Raw genomic sequence first — 13,720 nt, forward strand, 5'->3', positions numbered from 1 at the left:
CAATGGTCTTTCCAATATTGAAATCGGGCTAAGATATTTGGGGTTTCAATAAATGTAATAATATTGAAAAGTTACAGCTTTTCTTTTGAAAATATTTTCTCAATGTTAAGAGTTCTGTAAATAATTCTGTTGCTTTAGGTGAATGTGTTAGATTGCCAATGTTCACTGCTAGTGTCTCATAATGTGTAAAATACTGGTGTAACCTATAACAAATGCCTGAAGATAGATTCCTAAGAAATTCGAATACTATGATAAAAAAAAATCTTGATAGTTTAGATAGGCGTACATGGGCAACTTGTATCAAAGAAATACTGGTTACATACGGTTTGGACTATGCTTGGATTACCCAGGATGTTGTATGTATTGGTTATTGGATAAAGACAAACTTGTTATTGAAGATGAACACAATTTTTTAAGTGTTCAAGATTTAATGACATCCGCTAAAATTATTTGTTTTCTTGGTATTTTGGAAATAGTGACATTTCTCATTTCTATAATCTGATGGCATCGGAAAATAATACCCTTATCAAATCTACTGCTCATAAGTCGATAATTCTAAACTTTGTCAACCAAAAGACATAACTCTTATTGAGCTACATATATGTACTTTGTTATATTTAATTTGCACTGTAACATGTTTTATAGGCCGGAGGCCTTTTATTAAATAAAAGTTCGTTCGTTAAAAAATATTAACGCTAATGGCCACTCAATTTTGACTTTGCTGTTGCTTTTAGGCTGATTGACATTAACATATCATGTTATCAATTTATTGTTAAAAGGTCAAAATATCCATCATGTTTGTACTAGTCCTGATGGTCTAGTAGTGAAGATGACTAGGGGGGTCTTCAGTTAACCGGCTTGGGAAAAAAACTTTTTCATACTGTAATTGTATTTTTTTATCTGTAGTTTCGATATCAAATAGTAAAATAATGATGAATTACGTGTTTTCAGATGCATTTCCGCGAAAACTACCTTTGGTCCGAAATCATGAGCGAGTCACTTTAAATTTTAAAAATATATTTTTTGAAACAAATTTCTATATAACTACCCTGTATAGATGCTTTAATCATAACAACATTTATATTGAGATATTTTTTAATTAGGGCATGGATTGGTAGACATTTTTGACCTGTGTTACCGATCGTCAGCGGGTTTCCGGGTACCTTTGTTTACACATTCCACCAATCGGAATACCTTGGCCATTATCCAGCATAATTGACTGTTTGTTCTTAAGCATGGCCGAGTTGCTACGATTGACATTTGACACCGCAGAATAAACACAATATGGACTATTCCTTCCGTGACCATGACTATGTCTTAATAAGTACAGTTTATACAAAAGAAACCTTTGAATTTTTCAACTGAAAAGACGAAATTCCCTCTCTATCCACGTAAGCTAAATTCGTAAAATAAGTTCAGAAAACGTTTTTGATTTATTTGTATTTTTATTGCTGAATTGACCGCCAAAAATACCCAACCGGTGGATATACGGGTACGCGTCAATGCCTTATTATAAATAACAATGTTTTGCATTGCAAACTTTGTGCATAATCTTGTATACACGTACATATTCACAGCTCTCATTAAAGGCATATCACGTTCAACACGCTGAATTGTCATTTGATTGTCCCGTCTGACCTTGGTATTTTTCTGAATACATTGCTACATATATAGTTAAGTAAACTCTGTTTGACCTTTATAGTACCATATTATCTACACAAATAACTAGGGCTATGGTCTGAGTTTAATCTTTGTATGTTCAAAAATTATGGAGTTGCAGCAAACATTGAGCATAGTAATCGCAATCTGTGCTATAATTTACTTCACATGGTTCCGAGGACAATCGATGCCATCTGTTGTTACCGAAACACTTGACAATGAATACGATTACATCGTGGTCGGTGCCGGATCAGCAGGTGCTGTCGTTGCATCAAGGCTGTCGGAGGACGTCGGTTCCCGCGTTCTTCTGTTAGAGGCTGGAGGAGACTACACAACCAACGCCTCATACCACGTTCCTATCCAATCACTCGACCTTCAGAAAACCAGTGTTGACTGGGAGTACTATACCGTGCCTCAAAAATATTCCCACCAAGGAATGGTAGAAGAACGTTCATACTGGCCTCGTGGAAGACTTCTTGGAGGTTCTAGCATTTTTAACTCCATGCAGTACACGCGGGGAAGCCGCCATGATTACGATGAATGGGCAGATATGGGTTGCAACGGATGGAGTTACGAAGATGTTCTACCATACTTCTTGAAATCTGAAGACATGTTGATAGACGATTTAAAATCATCGAAGTATCACAACACAGGAGGTTACATTGGAGTCAGTACGGGTGGGGTCACCCCGATTGCTAATGTTTATCTGAAAGCGGGACAAGAAATGGGATACAGGCTTAATGACTACAACGGGGAAATACACCAGGGATGGAGCCCAATGCAACTTTCAATCCGCAACGGAGTGCGCAGCAGCACGTCTCTAGAGTTCCTCGGGAGGGCAAAGGGACGACCAAATCTTCATGTTGGCATTCACAGTCTTGTGACAAAAATAGTATTTGAAAACAAGCGTGCTACAGGAGTTTATGCAATTAGGAATGGGAGGAAATATTTCTTCAAAGCAAATAAAGAAGTCATTGTATCCGCAGGAGCGGTGAACTCTCCACAGCTGCTTATGCTTTCTGGCATAGGGCCAAGGAAACATCTAGAGGATCTTGATATTATAGTAGAGGCAGATCTTCCAGTTGGCGAAAACCTTCAAGACCACATGATGATCCATATGGTTTCACCTATTACAGAAGATATCGGTATTACATTTAATAAAATTAACAGTTGGATCACAGATCTCCGATACAAAATGTTTGGCACAGGAATAAAATCTATAGCTGGAGTGGACGCAACCTCTTTCTTCTGTACTTACGATACTAAACAAAAGGATTGTGCCGCAGATATCCAGTTTATGATGTACAGTGCCCTTTTGGACGAAAACTACTTTTGTTTTAAAGATGATGTTGCTAAAGCGTTACTAGCTCTAAAACCTAATATGCCAGGGTTCACAACAATCCTTAGCTTGCTGGATCCGAGGAGCGTTGGAACAATTCGATTGAAGTCCGACGACCCATTTGAGTACCCTCTTATCGACCCAAACTACCTCTCAAATGAGAGAGATGTCGACACTTACATCAAGGGTATCAGATTGTGGGAAAAATATCTTGCAACTCCAGCTATGAAGAAAATAGGAGCAACGGTGGAGAAAATGAAATTGCCGTTTTGCAAACAGCACAAGTTCCAGTCTGACGTCTATTGGGGATGCGTAGTACGTCACTTGGCGTACACAGTTTACCATCCGGCTGGCACGTGCAAAATGGGGCGTGTGAATGATCCTACTTCCGTTGTAGATCCACAACTCCGGGTCAAAGGTATTAAGGGGCTTCGTGTTGCAGACGCTTCGATAATGCCAAATGTGATCTCAGGAAACACGAACGCACCCGTTATTATGATAGGTGAAAAGGCGGCAGATTTGATCAGAGGAAAAGTCACTGTAGACCATCTGAAAAGGAAGCTGTAGACCTTTTATTTAAGTTTAAGTATTTTATCAGTCATTTGTGGCATTCTTTTTAAAAATTTATGACAAGTTAATTGAGTTGTTTAATACAGAATATGAATTGACTTTGAGTGAAAAGGCGGCAGATTTGATTTAAGGAAAAATCACTGTTACCCACACGAAAAGTAAGCTGTAGGCCTTTTCATCCTGATTTAAATATTTAATCAGACAGTAGTGTACTTGTACTTAAAAATATAAGACAAGTTGGTTTTATTTTATTCAGAAAATAAATTGACTTTGATAAATCTTATTGTGTTTTTATACAAGACTTTTGAATTTATAAGAAGTATGTTATATTCCATGTAATAAGATGTTATATTCTGACTTTATCTTTTATTTAACTTGTTCTTCTTACTTAACCACTTAAATTGTCGATTCTATTTTTTTTAGAAATATAAATGATAATAGAAGAATATACATGTAATGATATAATAAGATAGAATAAGTAAGTACAGACTAAGTGAACATGGTACATGTTGTGTAAAGATGTTTGTAAACTCTCTTATCTGTATACTATTATAATATCAAACATTGTTTAATATAATTTAATCTAATAGTCACTAGTTACATGTATTTTGTTGTTTTGTATATTTTTAAATTTCGATTGATAAGATGCTTGCTATACATATAATTTTATGAATGTTTGTATTTGTCGCCATTATGTACAATATATGCTTAAATGGATCTATGACCTACTAGACAATAAATGTTCTATGATAATTAGTGAGAAAAAAATGTTTGTCCGCCGAATAGGTCTGTGACCTTCTCGTCAATCAATGTTCTATGATACTTAGTGAGAAAGAAATGCATACGTTGCTCCCTACAGAAGCGGTAATTTTAACATGTTGCTGTGGATGGTATGATTACTATCTCTTTTAATGAACAAAACATTCGAATTGCCTGTTTGTTCATGTTTAGTATGAGGACGAAATGACGTGATATTTTCAACCATTTTTTTACCACGTGTTTTCACTAACGTCTTGGAATTTTCCTTTCATAGTGTTTCGTCCAATTCAAGATACACAAGATACGGGAATCTTTATTTTAAATCGGGGGTATATTAACAAAAAACATAAGCTTAATGACAAAAGCTATTTTCCGACATGAATAACAAACATACATGCGCCATACAACATTTTAAAACATAGTTCAAAGAGCTTGTGACCAGGAAATAAAAGCAAATATTTTTTAATATGTACATTATTGGGACAAGTATTTACAAAAGCCGTATCTTAATATATTCATGCATAACATTTCAAACAGTAAGATGGATTAGAACACTGTATACAATGATAACATCAACTAGTGTTCCCGTTTATACGGTCTACCCACACGCGCACGGTTCCTCTAGTTGATTTAACACTGTAAAATTATTAGTTCTTTCTATTCGGAACTCCTCGGCCATTTTTTTCTAAAACAACCTCGGATGTATGCCGGTACATCAGTTGAAGTAGTTCGTATTTTTTAAAATTATATCATTAATCAAATTTAATGTTTTAGAGTTGTATTTATTGATCTAAGTTTAAATTGATTGCCAGTGAAGTGTATTATTGCAAACATAATTAAGATTAAGAGTTAAGTCTTAAAGTTTAACTGCTAAGTAAAATTACTACGCAATCTACTTGCAGCGGACTTCATTTTCAGTATGTAAACCGTCCAAATACATCCGATGTTGTTTTAGAACAAAATGGCCGAGGAGTTCCGAATGAGTTCTTTCAAGAATGGCGGCATTGTACAGTGATTTGTATGTGTAAAAATGTTATAATTAATTCAGCTTTTTAGAAACTATCTTTGGTAAGTATTGCTAAGAGGAGGTACTTAATTTATCATTCAATTTTAATACCTCTAAATTTGGCTGATATTATCAGAAACAGTGGCGTTTGAAAAGGCCCAAACGACAATGAATTGTTTTCCTTCGTCTGCAGATAGAGTTGGGATCCCTAATCATTGAAGTACTTGGGGTTCACCTATTAGTTTATTATTACTTGTTTTATTATTAAGTTTCCTCAAATTAATGCATACTTTGATAAGATTTGCCTTTTAGGTTGTTTCTTTATTCTAGAGTGTTGGGATAAGAGTGAGATTTGTGCACGCAAACTGGTTTAAACCCCCAGTAGATTCACGTTTAACTGACTGTTCCAAGGCGATTCCTAACAAACCTTGCTTGATAAACATACCTAGTTTATATATATATAATATATATGCATTGTGTTGTTTGTGGAGTTTTGTGCTTTGTTCCATGTGTCTTGTTTGTGTTGTTTTTTGTTGTTGTTTTTTTCTATGTCTTTGGCGTTTACCCTGTGCCATTAAACGGGGTTTATATTTAAACTTTTGGCTACTGAGCTTGTTTCGGTAGTTTTTCATTTAAATATTTATTTAAGCTACAGAAGATAACTTGCATATTGAGCATTTACAAGAGGAACTTGTCCAGATGCGGATCAGCCTTCTAAATTACAGATAATTTTGAGAGCACCTTATTTCATTTGGTTGTTCCATACCTGACTGGCCTCATAGTGGAAAGAGTTCATCCCATATTCAGTTGTTCTTACTGGTGGAACATCTTCACAGGTTTCATATCTGAGATTAAAAGTGCATGTCTTAAAAGCATTAAGGTTTTGAACACATTGTGGAGAGATACCGTACATACATTTGTAAGTTTTAGTAGGGATGCATCTTACCATGCTCAGATGTAATGTTGGCAATTGAACTTAATGAATAAGATTTTCGTAAGGCGAGGGGTTATTATTAAAAACATTTTTAATGCTCTATATTGAATATTTTCTACTTTTTCTGTGTTGGTCTTACTACAAAAATGCCAAACAACAAGACAGTAGTTGAAACTGGATCTGATAAAAGATAAAAAGATAGTACGCTAAGTATTGATTGCAAAAGAATGCCCAGTCTTTGAAGGATACTAGTATTCAGTTGTTTTGCTGCTTTTTTGGGGGCACATTTTAAAAGTCTGGGAATCAAAATTTAATAAACTTACCTTTCCTGAACGCATAAATGTTTAACTTTCTCTTTCCAAAAATAGTGTTAGTACGTATTTTAAATTAATGTGTTTCTTTAACAAACTTTGGTCCAACTGAAATTGCTTGAAATTTACCAGGGTTAGTCTGCGTACGTCAAGATGTTACTTTCTTATTCAAAAAGGTAATTTATAAAAATATCAGGAATGTCATCACACACAGAAAGAGTTTTGTCATTTGCATTATTATACAAGGCTGCCTTATTGATAAACTACAATGTGTCATTGAAAAAGATGTTGATGTTGATCCTTGTGGCAAACCCGTCAGTATGGCGCCCCACTCAATGTTAATTTGACCAAGTTTGACACGTTTGTAAGATCTGTTTTCTGTTTGTAAGATAGCTGTGCATATGTTTACATGCTGAGGCTGAGCGACCATATGCATTAAGATTGTCGAAGATGAGATCGTGGGGCAGGCAGTCGAATGCTTTTGAGAGGTCCATTATAACTGCCCCTACGTATTTTCTCCAGTCTTCTAACATCCAAATGTTGTTCTGAAAGCTGCCAGGAAAGGATGAAAAATATAATCAAAATTACTAATAAATTGCCCACTTATGGCCTCATTAAATACTTATTTTTGATTCATTTCGTTTTTATATCTCGAAGAATATTACACAGCATGTATATATTCTTTTTATTGTTCTATTATATTTCCATTGCGCTTTTCTTCCTAGTTTGAACAATTATACTTTCTTCATTATACTAAAGGCATAATTTAAAACCTGGTAAATGCGAGCTATGTCTGATAGTTGTCTTTGAATGACTTTATCGTACCTGTTAAGAGTTAGCACTGTTGCTCCGGTGTGATTCCTTCGTGTACAAGTGATATTGGCATCCGGTCGTTGAGAACATGAAAGTAAGTTACCGGTTCATATGTTATTTTGTGTGTTTGTTTCATTGTTAGCAAGTTGATGTATGCTCTGGTATGGCTTATATATTTTGATTGAATAATTATTGATAAAGGCTGGGACAAGTGTGAGGTAATGGCCATACTAACTAGTTTAAGCCCCCGGTAGACTTGAGTTCCACTGAACTCTTGTTTCACTGACCGTTCCAAGGCGGTAATCCCATCATTTAACCGTAAAGTAATTTTGATAAGGGTTTGGTTTGTTTGTGGTGTTTGTGTTTGTATATGAGGTTCCAGTTTGGTTTAGGTGTTTGTATTTGTGTATGTGGTGTTAATATGTTTGTGTCTATAGTTCATTGTCGTTTGGGCCTTTGCATTGTGCCCCTAAACAGGGATTAGTTTTGAATTTTCGACTTCTGGGCATGTCCCTGTATTTTTCATTATAATATTACTGTTCATAATATTAGGACATTGATGGCAAAATACTATTATCTTTCTTCAAAATATGGGTAACTTTTGCTATCTTAAGACTATTTGCAAATGATCTTTGGCTTAAGATGTCATTGGGCATGTTTCGGATGGATACTGTTTAAGTGGCTTTTCCAGCAATGATGATTTGGCAGGAATCAGATCTTTTTCAGATCCATTTTGTTTTGGATTTAACTTACCTTCGCATTTTGCTATATATTCTCTTTTGACCTTGGTTTTAAAGCTGCACTCTCACAGATTGAACGTTTTGACCACTTTTTTATTTTTTGTCTTGGAACGAGCCATTTTTTGCGAAAATCCATGGAAACCAGTTAAATAAGACTGCTGATAAAAACTCAGATCGTAGATTTTCATTTTTCCGTTCAAATGTTGTTTTTGATGTTTTATGCATTTTTAAAATGGTTTAAGCCATAAAACATTAATTTTCGAACGGAAATATGAAAATCTACGATTTGAGTTTTTCTCAGCAATCTTGTATCATTGGTTTCCAGATATTTGCGCAAAAATTTGCTCTTTCCAAGACAAAAAAATAATGTAAAAATGGTATATCTGTTAGAGGGCAGACTTAAATGTTTTGGTGATGTAGTTACTTCTCTTTTGAGCATGCTACAAAATAATACCATGGCTCAGAATGTGAACATTATGTGTTATGCCTAACTCTCGTCTGTTTTATTGTCCGTTTAATGACGTACATATCGCTTCCCCCCCATTCGTAAGCCATATTTGAAACTGGGGCCAGTTTCAATTAAGGATTTTCGCCGAAATCCTGAAAATCTAAGTCTGTAGTAACATAATAGATCACATTAGATAAAATTATTGTTATTGCTTTCCTTTTATGTGTTTACATATTTTGTGTTTCAAAAATTAAATTATAACCCTGAAATAATGTCGTCGTGTACGGCGCATTCGTTGTTAATAATTGGTGCAAATCTCATTGGTGTTCTCATTTGTAGTGTTTGTTTGTGCCGCCTTCGAACCAATCTGTATCGTGATATATCGACGAAATACGCTTACAAAATATCGTGATATATCGACGACATACGCTTACAAAATATCGTGACATATCGATGACATATGCTTACAAAATATCGTGATATATCGACGACATACGCTTACAAAATATCGTGATACATCGACGACATACGCTGATGAAATATCATGATTTATCGTGATACACTTTTTCCAATAATATTACCCATCATGCATTTACTAAGGTCAACTTATCAAACTTGTGTAAAGTATTGTTTATCTTTAGGCCAAATTAAATCGATTGCTAGATTTTTTTTATCCATTTTTAATAGGGCGGGTTGACATTTTTTTCCCTTAGATTTCTGTTTCACTGTTTAATGTGTGTTCAGGCTATTACTTATTGCATAAGGGACCAGAAGAGCTTTTTTTATACAAACCACGAACACGATCATACATTTCTTTTTTACATGTGAAAATATCGACACCGTAGTATGAATAAACGCCATTACCAGTCTGTTCTATGCCGATGCGCAAATACAGACACTAGTTTAACATTTTTATTTGAATTAATAACATTTAAAGGGCGGCGGAAATAAAGAGGTGTTGGACGGGGGTGAAAATCCAGCAATTAATTTACAGTCGCCATAGTTATGTTGACTTAAATAACTAAAGAAGTGCCCGGTATATATATATTGGGGATTCCCGACAGGTGGGCTTTTGAGATGTCACCAGCCAGGAGAGGGTCAATGGAGACGGTATTTGCAATTTCCAATTGTAAAATGATTCTGGTATACCTTTTCAAGATATATTTTTTCCCTTAGATTTCTGTTTCACTGTTTAATGTGTGTTCAGGCTATTACTTATTGCATAAGGGACCAGAAGAGCTTTTTTATACAAACCACGAACACGATCATACATTTCTTTTTTACATGTGAAAATATCGACACCGTAGTATGAATAAACGCCATTCCCAGTCTGTTCTGTGTCGATGCGCAAATACAGACACTAGTTTAACATTTTTATTTGAATTATGTTAAGCAGTAGTTAAAATTTCTTACTTATTATCCATTACGACAAATGCGATATGAAGACCAATAAACGTCATGACTGACTGTCTCGAGAAGGTGTCGGGTCAACTCGGCCCAATTACCTTTTCGGCCTGGTCCAAATCCGCCTACTTTTGAAAGGAAGCGTGCCTTGTTTTAAAACATCATAATTATGTCTCTTTCTTTCTGAGTCCATTTTGTCTCTTGAAGAAATAACATGTGTGTTAGCATCGATTTCATCTACTATATACCTTAACATACATATTTAAGGTATTATTTATCATTAATTCATGATGGAATTAATAATAATAATAATAATAATAATAATAATAATAATAATAATAATAATAATAATAATAATAGTAATAATAATAATAGTAATAATAATAATAATAATAATAATAATAATAATAATAATAATAATAATAATAATAAAAATAATAATAATGATAATAAAAGTAGGCCGAAATGGACCAAGCCGAAATGGTAACTAGGCCTAAAAGGACCAGGCCGAAAAGGTAATAGGGCCGAGTTGACCCGGATTCCAGATCGCTAAACGATTTATAGTGTAACGTAACCCGATTCATTTCAATGACCTTAGTACGAAACGCTATTTCTTCGAGTAAGCATTTTCCTTAAACCAATCAGCGATCTCGTTACAAATCATCGATGAAAGCAGGAAGGTGGCCATTTCAAATGAATGAAAAAGTAAATAGATAAATTCAGACCATATTTTCATACAGTTATGACTATTTGCCTTACATTTATGGTTTTGAAAAAAATCTCTGAATAAGAAAAGTCAGTAAACAAATTGAATTTATCTCAAATTGACTGCATTAGATTTTTAAATCAAATTGGCAAGTCGCCGACGTTTTACAATTAAATCAGCGGTGTGACATATCGGTTTTTGTGTGTGATCGGTCGCAGTTGATGGTCACTTTGTATAAACATCATAGACAATGGTAATGAAGTGATTATTTGGATATTATATTTCAATTGTTAATTAACTGATAAATCAGAATGTCTACCCCACAATCAAAATTAAAGGGTAAACGGATATTGCCAAATATTCCAGCTGAGTCGCGTGTATTTAGGAAATCCGGAGTTACATTTAATTCTGATACAGTTGAAACTTCAGTTGGTGGAACTCGGACACCAGGACGGATAAAAGCAGATCCTTTAAGTCCAATGAATAGATTAAGTTATGATGAAACCTCTTTGCGGTCAGGAAATCAAAGTTATGAATCAGATGAACAATTTGATAATCACCGACATAGTGTGACCCCAAGGACCTTAACTTCTGTCCTTGAAAAGGTTCATTCAAAAGGAAATATATCAGTGGAAGTGAGTATATCTCATAATGGTGAATCTGACAAGGAGAATTATCCCACTGCTTCAAAGGCAAGGAAATCCCTGTCAGCTGAGTGTACTCCACTGGGCACCCCGAGTCGGTATTTGCCAGTTGAGGGAAGTACACCAATTCGAGAAAATGTTCGATTACAAGGCGGTGAAGATAGCAGTGTAACAGTGGCTGTGCGTGTGCGTCCATTTAGCACAAGGTGATTTTTCTTTACTTATTTGTGGCTTCATAAAAAAAAAAATACACTAGTCACTAGTGCAAGTTTTCATTGACTAAAACTTAATGGAATGAAAACAGTTTTTTTCATAAGCTTCTGATTCTACGTTGGTGAGTAAAGCTGAGTAAATAATAATGCAGTAATATTTTAAATATACCAATTAACAGCATACAGCAGCGATTTGTTTGCCTACATACATGTATTCGTTCTTCACAAAAAACACTATATTTAACGAAATAACTTTGAACAAATACGTTTAAAGTGATTTATTCATTTGAAAATAGCTGAAAAACTGTGAAAGTGCAGCTTAAATATATCAATGACAAGAAATGTAAACTGCATGAAAATAGTCAAATAAGTCAGTGGTATTTTTTCAATTTAATGGACTCAAATGGTTCTCAAAGATGAATTAGAATAATAAAGAATGTGACCAAAATGCTGAAAAAAATTCAAAATAAAGTGTTCAGTACATTAAATACCTCTTATGAGACAAAATTTAAAGAGATTAACATTTTATTAAAGGATTAATCTTAAAACCATAAATACAATGTGTAATTATTCTAATCTGATTTGATCTTTTTAAGAGGACATTAATTGATTTGATCTCGATTGGTTAAAACAGCATTTTCTAAAAGAATATCCTTTAAAACTTGAACTGTCAGTCAATCTGGTGATGGGTTCTGCCACTGTAAATTTAATAAAACAATTTTTATGCCCCCTTTTGAAAAAAGTGGGGTATATTGTTTTGCACATGTCGGTCGGTCGGTCGGTCGGTCTGTCTGTCGGTCGGTCGGTCGGTCGGAATACCAAATGGTTTCCGATCAATAACTTGAGAACGCTTTGACCGAGGGACCTCATACTTGGTATGTGTATTGGTCATCACCAGCAGATGAACCCTATTGATTTTGAGGTCAGTGGGTCAAAGGTCAAGGTCAGTGTGACCTTTACATGAAAAACGGTTTCCGATCAATAACTTGAGAACGCTTTGACCCAGGAACCTCATACTTGGTAGGTGTATTGGTCATGACCAGCAGATGAACCCTATTGATTTTGAGGTCAGTGGGTCAAAGGTCAAGGTCAGTGTGACCTTAACATGAAAAACGGTTTCCGATCAATAACTTGAGAACGCTTTGACCCAGGGACCTCATACTAGGTAGGCTTATTGGTCATGACCAGCAGATGAACCCTATTGATTTTGAGGTCAGTGGGTCAAAGGTCAAGGTCAGTGTGACCTTTACATGAAAAACGGTTTCCGATCAATAACTTGAGAACGCTTTGACCCAGGAACCTCATACTTGGTAGGTGTATTGGTCATGACCAGCAGATGAACCCTATTGATTTTGAGGTCAAAGGTCAAGGTCAGTGTGACCTTAACATGAAAAACGGTTTCCGATCAATAACTTGAGAACGCTTTGACCCAGGGACCTCATACTAGGTAGGCTTATTGGTCATGACCAGCAGATGAACCCTATTGATTTTGAGGTCAGTGGGTCAAAGGTCAAGGTCAGTGTGACTGTAAGCTGAAAAAAGGTTTTCTGATTGTCCATATTTTATTTTCTTATATAGTAGACAGTAGAAATTTATATGTCACTAAATGCATGAGTTGAAGTATCAGTTTTCAGTGAACATCTAGTTTAATTATGCCCCCCTTCGAAGCAGAGGGGTTATATAATTGCTTTGCACATGTCGGTCGGTCTGTTGGAAGACCAAAGCTTGTCCGAGTGATAACTCAACAATTCCCGGACCTATGGTCATCAAACTTGACATGAAGATTAGGTATGACCAGTAGATGACCTGCCTCATATGCATCCAATGACAAATCAGCTGTCATTTCAGTCCATGCATATTTCATTCAATTGTCCAAATATTTCTGGCAACTTGGCGCTCAGGGGGCATAATGTTTGACAAACATCTCTTGTTTCTTCTAAATTCTAAAACATCTGTTGACAGGAAGTCAACTGTAAGAAATTTACTCTAGCACAATGACTGAATTAAACTGTTTCCTATGAAAGGTTTCCTGCAACATATTGTAAAAGACAAAAGTATAAGTGCATTGCATCAATAATGCTTTATAACACCTACATGACATTGTATCAGAAATGGGGCTGAGATGATGTCATGTCCTTAGGAGAAGTTATGTAATAATGTAAATAGACAAAGAAG

General features: G+C 35.1%; 2 protein-coding genes across 2 annotated transcripts in view; both read left to right on the forward strand.

Annotated features, from left to right (window-relative positions):
* Positions 1 to 1,846: 1,846 nt before the first annotated feature.
* LOC128244335 (glucose dehydrogenase [FAD, quinone]-like) lies at positions 1,847 to 3,565 on the forward strand. Its single transcript, XM_052962350.1, has one exon. It carries the CDS (start codon positions 1,847 to 1,849, stop codon positions 3,563 to 3,565), a length of 1,719 nt encoding a protein of 572 aa, XP_052818310.1.
* Positions 3,566 to 10,670: 7,105 nt separating this feature from the next.
* LOC128242148 (kinesin-like protein KIF14) overlaps positions 10,671 to 13,720 on the forward strand; it is a 33,442-nt gene continuing 30,392 nt past the window's right edge. Inside the window, exon 1 of the mRNA XM_052959214.1 lies at positions 10,671 to 11,539. Coding sequence (XP_052815174.1) covers positions 11,001 to 11,539 — 539 coding nt within the window. The 5' untranslated portion in view covers positions 10,671 to 11,000. The remainder of the gene's footprint in view (positions 11,540 to 13,720) is intronic.

The sequence above is a fragment of the Mya arenaria genome, chromosome 8 (genome assembly GCF_026914265.1).
Source record: "Mya arenaria isolate MELC-2E11 chromosome 8, ASM2691426v1".
Lineage (NCBI taxonomy): Eukaryota > Metazoa > Mollusca > Bivalvia > Myida > Myidae > Mya > Mya arenaria.

Bases quoted from the DNA above. Each gene is read 5' to 3' on its own strand.
- LOC128244335 (XM_052962350.1), top strand. From the start codon at position 1,847: ATGCCATCTGTTGTTACCGAAACACTTGACAATGAATACGATTACATC.